The sequence below is a fragment of the Siphateles boraxobius genome, unplaced genomic scaffold, assembly GCF_051911475.1.
Source record: "Siphateles boraxobius isolate OS27281-9 unplaced genomic scaffold, OSU_SipBor_1 37, whole genome shotgun sequence".
Classification (NCBI taxonomy): Eukaryota; Metazoa; Chordata; class Actinopteri; order Cypriniformes; family Leuciscidae; genus Siphateles; species Siphateles boraxobius.
The window spans coordinates 4860054-4876819 of NW_027508997.1; the positions used below are offsets into that span (position 1 = coordinate 4860054).

The following is a 16766-nucleotide window of genomic DNA, read 5'->3' on the forward strand; positions in this document are numbered from 1 at the left end:
AATGATGATTTTCAGCTTTTTCGTGTCGTCTGTATGATATTGTCTTCACTCCACAATATGTAAGAGACTTAATACTGACCTGTCGGAAAGAACTTCCCTTTCGTGCGAAGCTCACCATTAAGGTACGGACGTGCATTATCGACAACAAATATCACAAAAAGAAAAAGTGTATAGTATCAAAGTGGTCGACTTACTGAAATGCCTTTCGTCACAAACCGTCCAAAAACGCAGGAAAGTCGGCTAGTAGTTACTGTAAAGACGAAGCCGAGTAACGTGAGAAAGAGCAGAGGCGCAGAATGAACTCAGCTGTGATAGTCTCTGTGCTGAGCGTGCCCGCGCGCGAGCCTCGTCACTCGTCACAGGTAGATACTGTACGCCCTCCTGCGACACAATCTCACAATACTCTCGAACAACAAACATATTGGAGAAAAAAACATTTGGGCTACCGCATTCCTTCGCTGTCTATTGGACAAAGCACGCTTACACAATTATAATAATAAACAAAAAACACTGTTAAAACATGCAGTCTGTTCAATGTGTTGAATATGTTGTTGCAAAACAGATCAAAGAATATGATAGACTGATGCTCACCACAGAACACACAATTGTGAATATCCATGAAAGAAGCATGCCTTCTTTTTTTTAAATCATACGTGTTGCTCCGTGAACACCACCATTTGGAAGAGATGAACAATGCACGGCTATGATGTAAACACTTGTAAGACCAGCCTAGTCTTGAGTGTGAGTGGAGAAACACAGACCCTCTTTTTTTTTCTTTTTTTTTATCAGAACAAGTATTTATTTTCATAAAAATAACCAAAGGATTTTATATCTTTTTAAGAAATACAGCCTTTTTAAATAATTAATTCTTATGATAAACATCACTGTGAATTTTTTCTTTTTTGAGGAAGACTGGATTGCCAACAACAAAGTAATAATATAAATACACTATATCCACTATACCTAATGTGATGCTTAAATATACGGAAACCTACAGAAAAGGTTGACAACGATTTAAGCCCTTGCTTTTGCTGTTATATTTTCTGGATAAAGATATCCCATGTTTTTGGCAAACTAAAAAATTTTACAGAACTGATTACACAGCAGCATAAATAGCAGATCCTGAAAACTACCAGTGTGCACATTAACCTAATAGATGTTACGTTTTAACAAATGAAATATATGTACATAAAAAAATGTTTAAGGTCTCGTTTTCAGAGAAACCAGGGCCAAACATTTAATAATAGACATTATTTCTTAAAAGAGATGAAACTTGTAAAAACAATATACTCCGAATATATACATTATAAACAAGATGTAAACAACTACAAGCATCACATGTGTCACTTAAAGACTATAACTATTTATTAATGGAAAAATCCCTAAATAATGTGCATATGAATGGAGGGCAACAAAGGTGTGGTGTAAAATTCTAACATGACCTGAGAATGTTTCAACTATTCTTTCTCAAGACTCCTCCGAATCCAAATACATCCCCTATCAAATCCCTTCCTCCATTCCCTCTTTCATCTCTAACAGCTTCTCTTTCTCTAACAAGTCCTCAAGCTCCTTTAATGCCTCCGTGTTTTCTTCTACAGGTGTGTTTTTTCTGTTTTCTTCATGAGGCTCTTCATCTTTAAGAAGCTCCTCCTCTCGGTTCATGAGATCATCGTCATTCTCTAAGTCTTCGTGACTTTCAAACAGCTTTTCATCAGATATTTCTTCCAACATTGCATCATCACCTAGCTCCATCAGCTGTTGCTCTGGCTCTTCACTTTTCTCCTCTACATCGCTGATGTCCTCCACACAATTTTCATTGCTTTGTTCTATCGTCTCCTCACACTCTTTTGGCAAGTCCTCATCTTCCTTTTTGCTCTCAGCATCTTCGTCTGACTCTGTACCGCTCCACTCCACGGCCAGAGTTTCTTCTGTATTTACTGAAGTGTCTTGAGCTTTGATGCAGGACTGGCCCTGAGGACTGCTGGGCACCTCATCCTCTGGTGGGGGCTTCCAATAATCATACAGCTTTCCCTGTGAATTACACAAGAGGCCAACTGAAGAGATAACTCACACAAAAATGAAAATGCGGGCATTATTTACTCTCCCTCAACTGTCGTGCCAAACCTGTATGACTTTCTTTCTTCTATGCAACACGAAAGGAAAAAATTGGCAGAACATTCTGGCTTCATTTTTTCCCATTCAATTAACAGTATGATAAAATTAGTGCATATGAAAACTATATTCTTAGTGGCCATTCATACAGAAAGCATTTTTTGCGTTTAAAAAGCGAGATGCAAAGTTTAGAGACGAGTTTTTAAAAGCTACTTTTTAAAGGGATAGATCACCCAAAAATCAAAATTCTGTCAGTATTTACTCATCCTCATGTTGTTCCAACCCCGTAAGACCTTCGTTCATCTTCGGAACACGAATTAAGATGTTTTTGATGAAATCTGAGAGCTGGATCACTCCTCCATACTAATCCATAGGCTTCTTGAGGGATTGAAACTTGCCGGCCTCGAAAAGTTATTAAAGACATCGTTAAAATAGTTCAAGTGACTACAGTGGCTCAATATTAAGTTTATCAAGCGACGAGAATACTTTTTGTGCGCAAAAACAAACATAAATAACGACTTTATTTCAACTATTAATTTCCTTCTCTGTGGGCCTCGAGTCAGTTAACGTAGTGTAATTGCGTAGAGCTACGTCACACGTAGGCTCACTATTGGCTGACGCTGGTCATGTGGGTGATGCGTGTGACGTACAACAACAGATCATACGCTGTTAAACTAGTAACCTGACTCGAGGCCCAGAGAGATGGAAATGAATAATTGAAATAAAGTTGTTATTTTTGTTTGTTTTTTGCGCACAAAAAGTGTTCTTGTCGTTTGATAAACTTAGGATTGAGCCACTGTATTCACTTGGACCATTTTAACGATGTCTTTAATAACTTTTCGAGGCCGGCAAGTTCAATCCCTCAAGAAGCCTATGGACTAGTATGGAGTAATTATCCAGCTCTCAGATTTCATCAAAAATGAACAAAGATCTTACGGCGTTGGATCAACATGAGGGTGAGCAAATACTGACAGAATTTTCATTTTTGGGTGAACTATCCCGTTAATTGAATACTACATTTTTAGGATGCAGTGTCATGAACAGGATGCTGTAAAAGACACCAACACAACAGTCAAAGTGTGTACGGCCTCCAACTCTTTCAAAGTCATACAATAGCTTTGTATGATTTTCACTGAATATCTTGACATTAGCTCCAACATCAACCAAATTCAATTTATAAATAGCTTGTAACAGGTTTGCGATCAACTGATTTATTGAACACACAGATTTTCAGCTAATTCTGTTCCTCACACAAAGCCATCATATTGTAAGAAAATAGAAAAGTCATTTGGATCATTTTTGAGATCATTCTATGGTGCTTTTGCTAGTTATTTTTTTCAAGCTTGAAGAGCGACCAGGACATTTTTAAAAAAAATCTCCTTTTGTGTTACAGAAAAAAATTAGTGATTAGGTTTAGGAAAAACATACGGGTGAGTCAATAACAGGACTTCTATTTAAGTGAACTATTCTTGATTATGCATGACTGTTAAAAAGACAACACTGACAACAAATTCTTCAATCTTCAAACAATGTCACTAATTCTTCCAGACCGACATTTTAACTAAAGTCTCCTGCTGCTTGAATTATGAAAACACATGTGAGCAAAATGTTGCCTTCACAGTCAGCTAAAAGTAATAACAGCTTTCATCTGAATCAGTTGCCTGTATTCTTTCACATTACCTCTTGAGGCCTTGTTCGTCTGAGAAGCACCTGCCACTTTGTGTATATTCTTGCCACAAAGTCTTTCACCTACAGAAGAAAAGACAAAAAATAACACTGCCAATAAAAATTTGAATCCCTTTGATATCAGCAGAATGTGGGATTCTCCGAGAACAGAATAAAGCTGCTCTTCACCTTGCTTCTGTACAGCATTTTCTCGCTCTCCCTTATGTCACACTTAATGTGCTTCTCCAGCTGAGAAGAAAGACTCCGCAGATCATTCTGGCAGTGAAAGAGGGATAAAGTTAGTCCAGTTAAGAAAACAGACAGGACTAAGACTAAGGCACAGTCAGATGTGCTTTACTTCATTTAAACAATATTGAGAATAAATTAGACCCCTGATCCATTAAGCTTTTGCACTTGGATTCAATTTTAAGAAGAAAAAAACACCATTAGGAATTGGTGAGTTTGAGTCAAAACTCTAAATGTGGTGATAATATTGCTGGCTATTACAAGACTCCTAAATATTCAACTCTTGACATTCTATTGTCAAATATTTTTGTATAATGACATTTGTGTAATAACAGTGACAACCACTTTCCTACACTTTCAGTTCCATGTCTCCCGTAGCACTCTCATCTTACAAAATCAAACAGCTTCAAACTAAATCAATATACTATATTATTTATTAAGCAGTTTTGTAATAAGAAAATGGACAGTCAGCCCCTTAAGGATGATACAAGATCAAACAAGTTCTGCTCACCCTGTCGGGTTTATTTCACCATAATGACCATCGAATTATACATTGTCTCTCATTTAATAACGTTAGTGCATTTATTCATTAAAATTATAATACATCATTATTCCTTATCTTCATGTAGTGAAATACAACCTTGATATTATTTAAAAAATTTGACTATTACTGGTTTTAAACATTAAAAGAACAGGATTTTAATCATCCTGTTTTTTAACACAAGTACACTGTAGTGAGTACTGTAAAAACAAAAAGTGCAAAAAGTTCTCTCTAATTAGCAACAATTACTTTTGAAATGTTGGTTCCTCCGTTTTATTTGTCATCTATAGCCATTTCAGAGAAATCATGCAAATATTGACATACTGTATTGATTATTGTCAAAAGTCTGAAAATTGAGACCGATCTTATTCAAGATGTAATGAGAAATGCTTAAAAAATAGAGACCTGGAAAGAACAGCAGTAAATACACTCATGCATGCTGAACCACACCCCTCCAAACATCACCATTCAGTCAGTAAAATCATCCCTCACTTCAATTCACACAACTCCTTTCTCTTTCGAGAGTAAAATAAGTTATATTCATAATTGGTCCCTGAGGGTGAGAGTGGTACCAGAAGACAGAGTAGGGCTGTGTCCACTGAGAGGGTCTTTCTGTGACTGATTCATTAACACTGCTCCTTTATGAGTGCACTATAAAATAAGGTTGGGGGGAAAAATCTATTCACAGATGCATCACGATTCTTCTGGATCGATCCACAAAAAAAATCTGAATCTGATTTCTAAACCCCTTATTAATAATTCTGATGGATGGAAAAGTACATTTAGAACCAAACATGAAAGCGGCACATCAATGAAAATTAGGATACATAGAGAACTGTTTCGGAATTGGATTTTATCTCCCTGAAATCGAATAAAATTGTGCAGATTGCATCCCTTACTATAAAATGGTATAAAAACAGAAATTGGACACTTACTCTCTGGGTTGAGGGTAAAAACTCAAAATTGGAGGCTTCATTTGTCAAAGTCAAAAGGCTGTAGCAGAGGTAATATGCCTGTATGAAAGATAATTTATCAGCTTATTCAACGAAGTCGTTTCGCTATATCACTCTTGGATATTAAAAAAGTAATGATACAATAGCTCTCAGCCTTTAGATGACTTTCTGCTCACTTGTTGGTCTAGAGTGGCATCACAATCCTCTGCTCTCCTTGCAGACCTGAGGACTTTCAGCAGGGATGAGGGACGCATTTCAGGTAGGAAAGGTTTCAGCTCAGATAGCTGGAAAAATAAATACATTGTAAGAAACAAAGATGAGTCAATCTCATTACTTCAAATCTCATTACTACAATCTCATAACTTCAAAAATGAAAGAAGTTTGACAAAAGCATGGCCTGCCAAGTGTAGTTGGTGAATGATACATCTGCATAATTCCACCCATCAAAAATCATAAAGCATCTATAGACCATTTGGGTGTTTGGGTCTATAGAGCTAAATTGTCTGAACATTGAAAAGCTGCTAATATTCTATGGATTATTCTCACCGTAAACTCTGTGCCTGAGAGTTTGTAAGTGCAGGTGTGATTCAAAAGCTTTGAGATGATAGACACACTTAGGTGCCGTTTTAATTGCCTGTTGATGAAACAGATGATGAATAATTACAGAAAGCTCTTACAGTAAATGCTGCTGATTCACTTAATTATCTCTATGGTCTACATTAAAAAGTCTACAAGTAGAATAAATATTCATTTGCATTACAGGTTTTCACTCACTTTCCACGAGTGCTATCTGGCAGAAGATAAACGAGTCTCCTGAGGTTGTGATGATCTTCTGACAAATCAGTCAGAATCTGGCAAGCTTTAGTTATCTACACGTTTAAAAAAGGAGAGAAAGCTAAATGTGAGAAAATGAACTGACACATTTAAAAATCTGTCATCATTTTCTGTTTTAACTTTTAATATTCGGAACACAAAATAAGTATGTACTGACTTTTATTCATTATATAATGACTGCATTTCAGGCTCCAAAATTAAAATAGCTTGGAATGGCATGAGGGAGAGTAAATGATGACAGAATGTTTATTTTTGGGATAACTATGGTGAATATTTAACACTGTTTCTGACCTGTACATCCCAGTTTGTGGTGTTTTTGAGCAGATTCTGAAGCAGGAGGCTGAAATTTCCAGTTGGTAGCAGCTGAAAATGAGTCTCCAGACCAATTCTACACACCACCGCCAGAAGCAACAGCAGCTCCTCGTCAGTGTACGCTCTCGGACACAGCGCAGTGCACAGAGAGAGGTACTGAATGAAAAAAATAAAAATAATACAAACAATATTGATAATGACATTACATTTAAAGCTTTTTTAGCATTAGACAAACTGATGATAAAACATTTCTTCAAATATTCAGCTTACCTTGAGAACACTCTCTAAATTATGCATTGGTAAAGTGGCACTGTCAGATATCACTCTGTCTTGGCTGGTGTCTTCCGGCTGAAAGGCCTCTCTGCCAAAACATACAAGTCCATTAAAAATGCAGACTTAGCATTATTATAAAGCTTTTGCTAATCATGACTTATGTCTAATATTTGAAAGACCAAAACATAATAGTACTACAAAAGTTATAATACTGCAGATAGAAGGGTATAAAAAAAAACTCACAAAAGGTCTCCCTCATTAAAAGGGGGTTGGAGGACCTCCAGAGGGAAGAGACTGATGAACGACGCCCCCATATTCAGGAAAACCAGAGTGATGTCCCGTAGAGAGGGTTCCCACACTTTGAAACTTTGGTTGTGGTTTTCAACTACAACACGACAGTCAATTTTACTACTTTATAACTTGTACAGGTATAGCACAGTTGGCCATTATGAGGTATTTTGAGCATACCGATGTGTTGAGCAGCTGACAGAGCGATGGTTTGTAGGGACTGCAGGATCAGTGAGGAAATGACGGGGTTTGGGTGAACTGACATCATCTGAAAAAAAACCCCATAATTCTGTACATACATTTCCGGCAGATCATTGCCTGTTAAAGTGCCAGTTGTTTATAATTATGAAAATTATATGATAACACTTTAGTTTAGGGTCCAATTCTCACTATTAACTAGTTGCTTATGAGCATGCATATTACTAGGATATTGGCTGTTTATTAGTACTTAGCACATATTAATGCCTTACTTTGCATGATCATATCTACATCCCTTAATCCACCCAATACCTAAACTTAACAACTACGTTATTAACAATTAATAAGCAGTAATTAGGAGTTCATTAAGGCAAAAGTTGTAGTTAATAGTGAGAATTGGACCCTAATCTAAAATTATCTGAATTCAATTAGATTGTATTTATTGAATTTGTATCTTTTGTAAGATGCAAGTTGAATCTGCAAATTTGTATGCAATTTGGAGTGCTACAAGCATAAGCTCTCAGGAAAGTAACCTGACTATAATGTATACGATTAAACGTAAATGTCCTTAGGTTATGCAGGATTCCCATGAGAGAATAGAAGCAGACATTGACCAAACAAAATGAAACAAGGCACATTTTATAACTCAAGTCAGATGTATATCATGGGAACAGTGGGCCCTAAAACTGCAATAACTTCATAAAACAATACAAAATGAAAGCTGAAAATAAAATATGTTACTTAATACAGCTTATAAAAAAAACAGATCAACAGATCAAAAACATTTACACATTATGCATGAGACAAAACATACAGTGTCCCCAAAAAGAGCATCCTATTAGATTACAAAATATTAATTAGCATTTTTAAATGTAGTTTAAGTTTTTTTGAGCCACTATACATACTTCCAGTTGTTACTTACTAAGCATACAGTGTTTTGTAGGACAGAAAATATGAGGAAAGAGGATGATTTTACCTGGAAAAGCCACCGTGTAACCTCAGGCTGACAAGGGAAAGAAAAATAGGCTTTCTTCAACAAGCCAGCACTGATCAGAGACAACACATGTTCAGTACGGGCCCTATAGAAAAAGAATCAAAACATTCATATAGCAAGCAGAACTTATGCCTCTCTTTCATTTTATTCCCTTTTCACACAAATACTCATTCTTTAAGAAGTGAACACACTGACAAACTGACATTGAGTTTACGATGTCTGATTAGTAACAATGGCAAATTACAGATCTCAACAGAAGGAATCAATCAATTTGTTAATTTTTCACATTTCAAAAATTAGCACATTTTGATATTGTTAACATCTTTTTAAATGGTATCATACAATCAAGAGAAAACTGGATATGACTTGTGTTCGGGTACAGTGTCAAATTGTTGCCAGTCTTACTGAAGGAGGATTTGTTGTGATCTGTTGTGCGGAGTCACGCTAATCTTCCTCAGATCCAGCGTCTTGTGGTTGAAGAGTCGACCAAACTTAGCAGGTATGAATACTTCCTCTCCTGGGTGGATGTCCCTGATGGCACATGAGGCGACCGAGAACTTTTGCAAAAATTCCCTAAAAATTTAACAAAAATGATTCACAGATTTATGATAAATATCCAAGAGGCTGATTCTACATAACACTATGTAGAGCATACATATTTAAACTATATACATGCACATTTACACATATACACACACATATATATATAAAAATGGGGGGTTGACTCATTACTAAACACTGGATTTGAAAAGCAAATGGTGTGAATGAAGCCAGCCAGGCATTAACTAAATACCTTTGCTCAAGTGAGATGTCTTCCTCTTTATTTTCAATGTTCTCATCCTCAAATAAATTCAGCAGATCCTCTTCACATGACTCAAGTAACTGTCTCTCCAACTCTTTTGACCTGTGTATTAAAATAAAAAAATAAAAAAGTGAGTCAAGTAATTAGACATTTATTAGGGTGAGACAGTAGGCTAAATGCAGCGTGCTTCATCTTGACAAATTCTGTCATGGCATAATCACAGGTCTGTGAGACTGATGGAATGAATGAACAACATCTGTCGATTTTACAGACCCAAAGTGTTACTGTCAGCCGGAATGCCTAACATCAATACAGCAAGAGTACTCGGAAGAATAAGTGAATTAGGACTATACTATTACATTTTCAGAAGAAAACAAATGTTGTGACTGGTGTTTTGGGTAGTTTTCAGCACATTACTGGTGTTTCTACGATTGCTTTTTATATTGTCTCTGTCACTCACAGGAGAGCCTTGTCTGGGCAGCTGCTTAAACGGTTCAAACTCAAAAGAACCCACCTAAGTCTCTATAATAGTATGGTCCCTAGACAAGATTTGAGTATCAACTTTAATGTAAACTACCGGTAATGAGATTTTTCTGTGGTCTTATTGTCTACAAGGCAAAAATCATAAGTTTGATGACTGCATTGTTCATTCGAGGTATAATTCATGTCAAGTTATGCCGACTTATGAGTTTTGAAAAGTCCCTAATTCTAAATACTAGCAATGTAAAGACATGAAAAGATAGTCGTCAAAAATGAAAATTCATTCATCATTTACTGACCCTCATGTCGTTCCAACCAATGAGACTTTAAAATCATCTTCAGAACATAAATTAAGATATTTTTAACAAAACCTGGGATTTTAGTCCCTCCATTAAAAATCAACTCCACAAAAACTGACACTTCAAAATGTTTATAGAGTTTGTAAAATAAATCCACGTTGTTTAAACCAACACACATTCATGTAGAGCAGATCAAATTTGGAAAACATGCTTACTTGATAAGGTTTGTTCTTGTGTGTCATGCAAGTAGGTTCTAGCTTCAGTTTACCAAATGTGATGTGCTCTATTAAGGCCTTGCTTACACCTGGTATTAAGAAGCGTTTTTGTCAATCGGATCACAAGTGGGCGATGCTAAATACATGTGTAAACGGGGTCTAAAACATTTTGAGCTCGTCCACTTTCGACCACTTCCAGATGTAGTCGAAAAACGCATTTGACCGGATTGCTTTCGTAGTGTAAACCCTCATGTGGTTAAATGCGTTCGAACAACCACAGGACTGCCTACTGACCTAATACGTAAACATTATGGGAAGTGCGCTAGCCAAACAGGATTTAAACTTTGTCAGCTGAAGACCTAAGTTTGGTTATAAGACGAAAAACGTACCAAGCACAATGTTCTCTCAGCATTCATGTTTTCTAATTTTTCAAAAATGTTAATTTTTCTGTTCTTCCGGGTGTTTTTCTGCCATGTTTATCTTTAAATTATGCAAGCTTATTTGTCCATTAGATCGAAAGATCTGAAAAGGCACATACATTTACCCACCCATAGACCCTCCCCTCAAAGAAATCAGGACAGATGTGGTCGAAATGGGACAAAAGAGAAGGATTAAAACACCAGGAGTAAACGGGTATGTGTCTCCCTCGTCTACTTGTGATCCTACATTTCACATTTTTAGGTGAACTATCCTTTTAATAGCAATGCAAGTAGTAAACACCACTGGCATCAACATTGATAGTTTGATCTCTCAATCATTGAAATTCAAAGCACTACAGCAATCCAAGGGCTGCCAAGCACAAAATAAGACACGCTGGGAATTAAGTTGGGGGAAAAACAAAAAACAAATCAGGTTTTCAAACCAACCTCTGATATTGTTCCTTCTCTTGCAGCATCTGCTCCAGTGTATTTATATAACTAACGGCTTTGGCTTTCACTGCCTCAGGCTAATATAGATGGAGGGAGAAAAAATATTTTTTTGTTGTTGATTTTTTTAGAAGATCAGCCATGTCAAAAATTGATTTATGGCACATGAGGTCATTATGTGTTTTTCTGAATATTCTTAGACTTACTGCTGCTTTTTTGACCGGTGTGTTGGGCTCTGAGAAAGCATTTTTTTCGGGAGTTACCGGCACACGGACACTCCAATCCAGGATGTCCCGCAGGGATGGCAGCTGCTCATCTTCATGACTACTGCTACTGCTGCTCAGGCTGATAGCACAGTGTTCTCTCAACTCATTGCCCGAGTCGTCTTCCAGCTCAATATCTAAGGGATCTTTCCACTGGGGGCAGCACTTCTGTTCTCTTGATCCTTCTACTTTCACCGACGCAGCTGGGCCAGGCATGATAGCCTTGGGGCTGCGTGACTGCTCCACTTTCAACAGTGTTCTTTCATCCGGTTCCATCTTACATGAACTGGCTTGCCCTGTAAAGTTGGGTGATCTTAGATCAGTCTGATGGGGGGATGAGCGAATTTGGCTGGATGAGGGGATTGTGTGTGTGGAGACAGTACAAATTTCTCTCTCACCATTTGTTTTTTTGTTATGAGTTTTGGGCGATGATAAGCAACAGTCTGGAGTAAAGAGGTTCTCGATGCTATCGAACGCTGCGCTTGACTTTGGAGAGACTTTGCGCAAATGCGGTTGGCTGGGTGGAGTTTTGGAATTTTTAGGCATAACATCTTTAGGCTCTGCAGTTGTGGGTGATTTAGTGAGTTGAAATGAGTGAAGTTTGTCACTTCCCGTGTTTGAGTCCTTACATGGTTTAAAAAGCTGCTTGGAGATGGAGGATGAAGGTCTTGGTTTGTTGTTGGTGTTTGATGCGGAAGGCAGCTTTGTAGGGGACTGTTTCTCATTTATAGTTATCACAGAGTCATTGCTGGACTTCACAAAAGCACGTCTAACAAACTTTAAAGGTGAGGTTATAATGGAAGAGCTGGGGGTGGGTTGGAAATCAGCACATGGCCGTTTAATTTCCTTCTCACTGTCTGTACTACCCTCTCTTTTTCTCTTTGCAGTTAAGGACAGCCTGTGCTCTGTTGGCAAAATGGGGTAATTGACATAGAAAGTGAACCAGTTTAGTTTGAAAAGTTATCAAATAAACAGCTGGGCATTATCAGTAATATAACAAAGGGTAATAATCCTTACCTGGACTAGTCTTCTGTTGAGAGGTGCTTAACTCCTGTAACACAACCAAACATGGGAAAACAGTATCAGTATAGTTTCATTTAATCCCATTTCAGCATCTGTGGCTATCTTCATGAACTGTACCTTCTGTAAGGACATGTTGCTACAATGGGAGGTTTTGTGTTCTCTTTTCTCCAATCTATCTTTTTTCCGATCAGGATGGTGATCGGAGGTTTTAGGTCTCTGCTGGAATGAGCAGGAATTATGGCTCTCAGGATTACGCCTGTAGTGAGGTGGCTGAGGAAGAGTATGTCTCCGATCCTTCACAGCTGACTGAAACAAACCTCCTCCAACCTGAACACAAAACATCAGAGCATTCATGTTCATGAAGTTAGAATCCAGTAAGCAGACAAGCTATAACAATTATGACTACAATAACCAAATCCAATTTTTTTGACAAATTAATTTCCAGTACATTGGCCTTTCCAGTCAATTGTTGATGACTAGAAAAGATATTTTAAAATTAAAATAATCATTCTGATTCATGACGGATGCACTAATGAATCATTCGGATTGACTTGAGAACATTTTGACCGATTCACAAAATAAAAACATCTTAAAAGAACAATTTGTGAGCAAATTGGACAATTTTTACTCTACATAATGGCAAGATAAATAGCCAATTAAATATTTTAGATCTGATCATAAATACGATAAAATATTCACTGCAAAAAAAATTGCCATGACTTCCCCCTCAAATATATTTCAAGAGTATTCAATAGTGTAGAGAACCATGAACATGCAAATGTGTTTTTAAATTATTTAAATATTAACTTAAATTCTACCGAGGATACTTCAATTGTTTATTTTTTTAATATTATTTGATTTTCCAGGATGTAAAAGTGATGGAAATTAATTTAAAAAAAAATCTGCAGTGATTTTTTAAAATGTATTATTATTATGATTTATGCTCATTTCTAAAATATTTCATTAGCTATAGCTTGCGATTCTGTAGAATAAAACCTTTCAAATTTGTCAAAGGATCCAATTAGGTCAAAAGTGTTCAGCAGACAAATGTTTGGGAATCCCTGCATAAAAAACATTGTTAGAAATATAGATAAACTTCAAAATGCATTAAGAAGAAATTAATAGTTACATTTACCCTCAAGTTTTCATTCAGCTTTTTACTGAGAGCAAAAGAAAGTTCTCTGTCTCTGTTGTAAGTACTGTTCCTTTGCAGATTGTCCTTTTTAACCGTGGGATTAAGAGAGTCGTTCTTACTGTTGCCATGGTTCGGTTGCAGTTTTTTTAGAACAACTTTGCAATTCAGAATACCATTCTGTTCTGTTCGCTTGTTGGAGGCTTTGAGTGCAGCTGAAGTGGACTTGTTCCTCTGCTCCAGCTCAGGGTTTTTGATGGGTGGGATGCATTTAGGCAGTGAGCTCAGAAGTTTTGGAGTCTTCTCAGAAGTTTCAAGACGTGGACTTCCTGACACAGGATGAGACGTGGCATCTAAACTGTTGGGTCGTGGTATACCAAGTGGAATAATTTCTTTTACTATAAAATAAAAAAAACACACTGTCAGACATTCAGACAAAAAAGTGCAAAAGCAACATGGAAGATGAATCACCTCACAAACCTGTATTAAATAACAGAGCCTTTAGATTGCTAGCTGCCACAAATCAGAAAGAGCATTAACATCATGAAAGTTGTCTGGAATACACTACACAATTTTTTCTACAAATGTTTCTCCTGATTTGCAGTCTGGAGGAGTCGGCGATAGATACAAAGTCTGCAGATTTTGGGTAATCAGAGTCCAAAATCATGAAGGGTATCGTGGGCACAGACTCAAATTTTTATTTTATTCAGAATAAGATTCTATCCAGTCGAAGGATATCAAACATGTTTAAAATTTTGAGCTGATTAAAGAACTTATTTTGTTTCAATTTGTCACATGTTTCTGTGTAAATTTGTTGCGTTCAGAATGTCTTGAATGTCTGGTAGTGTGTGATTCCCCTTTGTTCAGTGTATGATGCCCAGTTTTTCCTTTTACAAAGAAAGTGCCTATTATGCCTTTTCGACATTACCTAGCATGTAGTAGGTAATATGACCATTTGTGAATCTAAAAGGTCTGCAGATTTCTGGGGTGGCTAAGCGAGACTAACTTTAGAGAGACTGTATCCTTGATTGAACCATTTCAGACACTGAGAGATAAGAGGTGATGCTGCGATGTATATGATGAGAAAATTGACTTTGGATGCATGTAAATCTATTGCAGGAGACCTCCAAAAATAAATTAGGAACATTTAAAATAGCATATAGGGTCATTTTAAAATCAGTTCCAATAATCATGTAGTGCATTCCAGGGTTATGTAAACAAAATAGTGGAAAAATTCTGCAAGCCAATCCATTTAACATTACCATTGTAGCCACCACAGCAGTAAGCCCACAAGCAGAGCAACAACGCAGATCAACAGCATCTCAACACACCTAGCATCCCTGTACAATATATACCACACTCGTGATCTACATCTCACCCATAGAGGTAATGTGCTTCTTGAGGAAACTTGACATTTTATACTGATGAAAAACAGACAGGTGTCTTTAAAAGTCTTCTGAGTGATCTGTACAAAGTAAGAAGCATGCATCAAGTGTTAAAACAAGTTTATATGCGTGCATGCAAATCTATCATTTGTTTAGACAACCAAATCCTGTTTAGTGAAGTCTGTGCCATTACACCACAGTGGATAATACAGCATCTCTACAGTAATAGATGAAAGAGTTTAGATTTAACAGACCTGTGCTACATGCTTCCAGTTTTCTATCAGGTGGGCGTGAGCCTGCAAACAGAAAGGCAAATGAGGAAACTTTAGCCGGTGGTAGTGGGGGAAAGGAAATACTTTCAGCGCATGACTCATTTGTGTTGACTTTCACTATTTGTACTTTGTAACGTGAATGGGCGGGAACAGAAAAGCTAATATGCTAGTCAACTCTTGAGAAACGAAAGTATTGGCAACAGTTCGGCGTCTGTTAGTGTTAGACCTAGTTTGTTTTAACCGAAGGGTTTGATGTTTTATGAAAAAAACATAAACAAACAATTTCACAAAAATGCAACCGTAAGTTGGAAGACGCCACTTACCATTATGCTCCAGCACGAAGAGTGACACACAGGCAAACAAAAACAATTGTCTGATACAACACTAACTTTATAAAAAAAAAGCGTCTAGTTGGTCAATTCTAACTAAATGTTATGTATACACATTTTGCTAGTAACGTACACTTGTAAACCACACCGTACTAACGTTAGATGTCAAACAGAGAGTGACGCTGACCTTACACGGCAGTTCAGTTCTGAAAAAGAATAAAATGTATGTAAAACCGTACAAAATAAATTGTATGCGATGCGTACCAGCCCTTGAGGAAGTCTATTTGATAAACTCCATAACCATGATGAAAGGTCTGTTGCGTTTGTCGGGAGCCGCCATCTGTAGGTAGGAGGAGCAATTGATGATGTAGTTCACGGAAACGATCACTAGAGGGCGCTAAGATCCAGCGCCAAAATTAAAAAACGAGCAGCAGACAGTAAAGCTTCCTTTATTTCAGAAAAAAAAAAAAAAAATATATATATATATATATATATATATATATATTAAAGAGTCAAATTCTTAGAAAACATTCTTAGAATGCTTCAAAATACCACCGGAAATTATATAATATAGGCTAGCCTTTATTTAGCCTATTAGGCTATTTCCTTTTCTTCTTTTTTTTGCAGCACATTTTACTGGTATGTAGCCTACACTAGAAAAGTGATGGTATGCAAAAACACTGAGTAAATGCAAAACCAGCTGTTCCCAGAAAGTGTTACTATTAAACATGCCTAAACAAGAGATGTGAATATAGCAGAAATCATGTGACATATAGCTTCATGGAGTCATTTAACACCTCACTAGTAGCATAGCCTAAACATAAATACAAACATGAGTCTTCTGTCAACCCTGTAAAGCGTGACATAGGCCTATAAATAATAGTCAAGAAAAAAGTTTAAATGGAACTTGAATCTTTGGACAAACATTATAAAAGCCTATGTATTTTATGTTTATGTTTATCAGGTTTTTCTGGCACGTCATATGTTACGGTGAGGAAATGGACCTCACATTGGAGGACGAAAAACACCTATACATTTTATTCAGAGATGCAAACTGAGCAAAATTTAGTGCAGATGTTATTTATTTAATTGGCCTAAAAATAAGGATGAAATTCTGGTAGCTTGTATTAATGTAAAATGAGAATTTTATAACAGTTTAGCAGGCTACTTGCACAAAATGCATGCATGTAATTGTAAGTTTTACCTCTATATCTTTCAATAATCATCATAATGATATTTCATTGCTTAGTTTTATGATCAAAGCAGGCTACTGTGGTGGCAAAA

General features: G+C 36.8%; 2 protein-coding genes across 5 annotated transcripts in view; both read right to left on the reverse strand.

Moving 5' to 3' along the window:
• The window catches only part of sema4ga (sema domain, immunoglobulin domain (Ig), transmembrane domain (TM) and short cytoplasmic domain, (semaphorin) 4Ga), a 35180-nt gene extending 34775 nt beyond the window's left edge, over positions 1-405 (reverse strand). The window contains exon 1 of one of the 2 annotated variants that reach the window (XM_077197181.1): positions 195-405. The gene's annotated coding sequence lies outside the window, so the exon portion shown is untranslated. The remainder of the gene's footprint in view (positions 1-194) is intronic. The other variant, XM_077197182.1, reaches the window with a different exon arrangement.
• A 792-nt stretch (positions 406-1197) lies between these two features.
• slf2 (SMC5/6 complex localization factor 2) lies at positions 1198-15858 on the reverse strand. Of its 3 annotated transcripts, XM_077197186.1 has the most exons (23): positions 15747-15858; positions 15136-15177; positions 14875-14961; positions 13673-13894; positions 13500-13583; positions 12482-12691; positions 12359-12392; positions 11285-12246; positions 11079-11158; positions 9210-9320; positions 8822-8989; positions 8399-8501; positions 7405-7492; positions 7180-7321; positions 6934-7024; positions 6643-6819; positions 6292-6386; positions 6064-6151; positions 5694-5801; positions 5500-5577; positions 3967-4053; positions 3793-3861; positions 1198-2031 (listed from the first exon to the last, which is right to left on the reverse strand). In XM_077197186.1, exons 4-23 carry the CDS (start codon positions 13673-13675, stop codon positions 1501-1503), a joined length of 3309 nt encoding a protein of 1102 aa, XP_077053301.1. In that variant the 5' UTR covers positions 13676-13894; positions 14875-14961; positions 15136-15177; positions 15747-15858; the 3' UTR covers positions 1198-1500. The 3 variants fall into 3 exon arrangements, with proteins under 3 accessions (XP_077053301.1, XP_077053298.1, XP_077053299.1); XM_077197183.1 differs by having other exon boundaries at positions 13500-13894; XM_077197184.1 differs by having other exon boundaries at positions 13500-13894; positions 15477-15826.
• Between the last annotated feature and the right edge of the window lie 908 nt (positions 15859-16766).

Excerpts from the sequence above, each read along its gene's own strand:
- slf2 (XM_077197183.1), bottom strand. The coding sequence starts at position 14,911 with ATGTCAAGTTTCCTCAAGAAGCACATTACCTCTATGG. Across the intron at positions 13,895-14,874 it reads GAAGCACATTACCTCTATGG|TAAAAGAAATTATTCCACTT; the intron begins GTGAGATGTAGA and ends TTTATTTTATAG. Across the intron at positions 5,802-6,063 it reads TCTCAGGCACAGAGTTTACG|CTATCTGAGCTGAAACCTTT; the intron begins GTGAGAATAATC and ends TTATTTTTCCAG.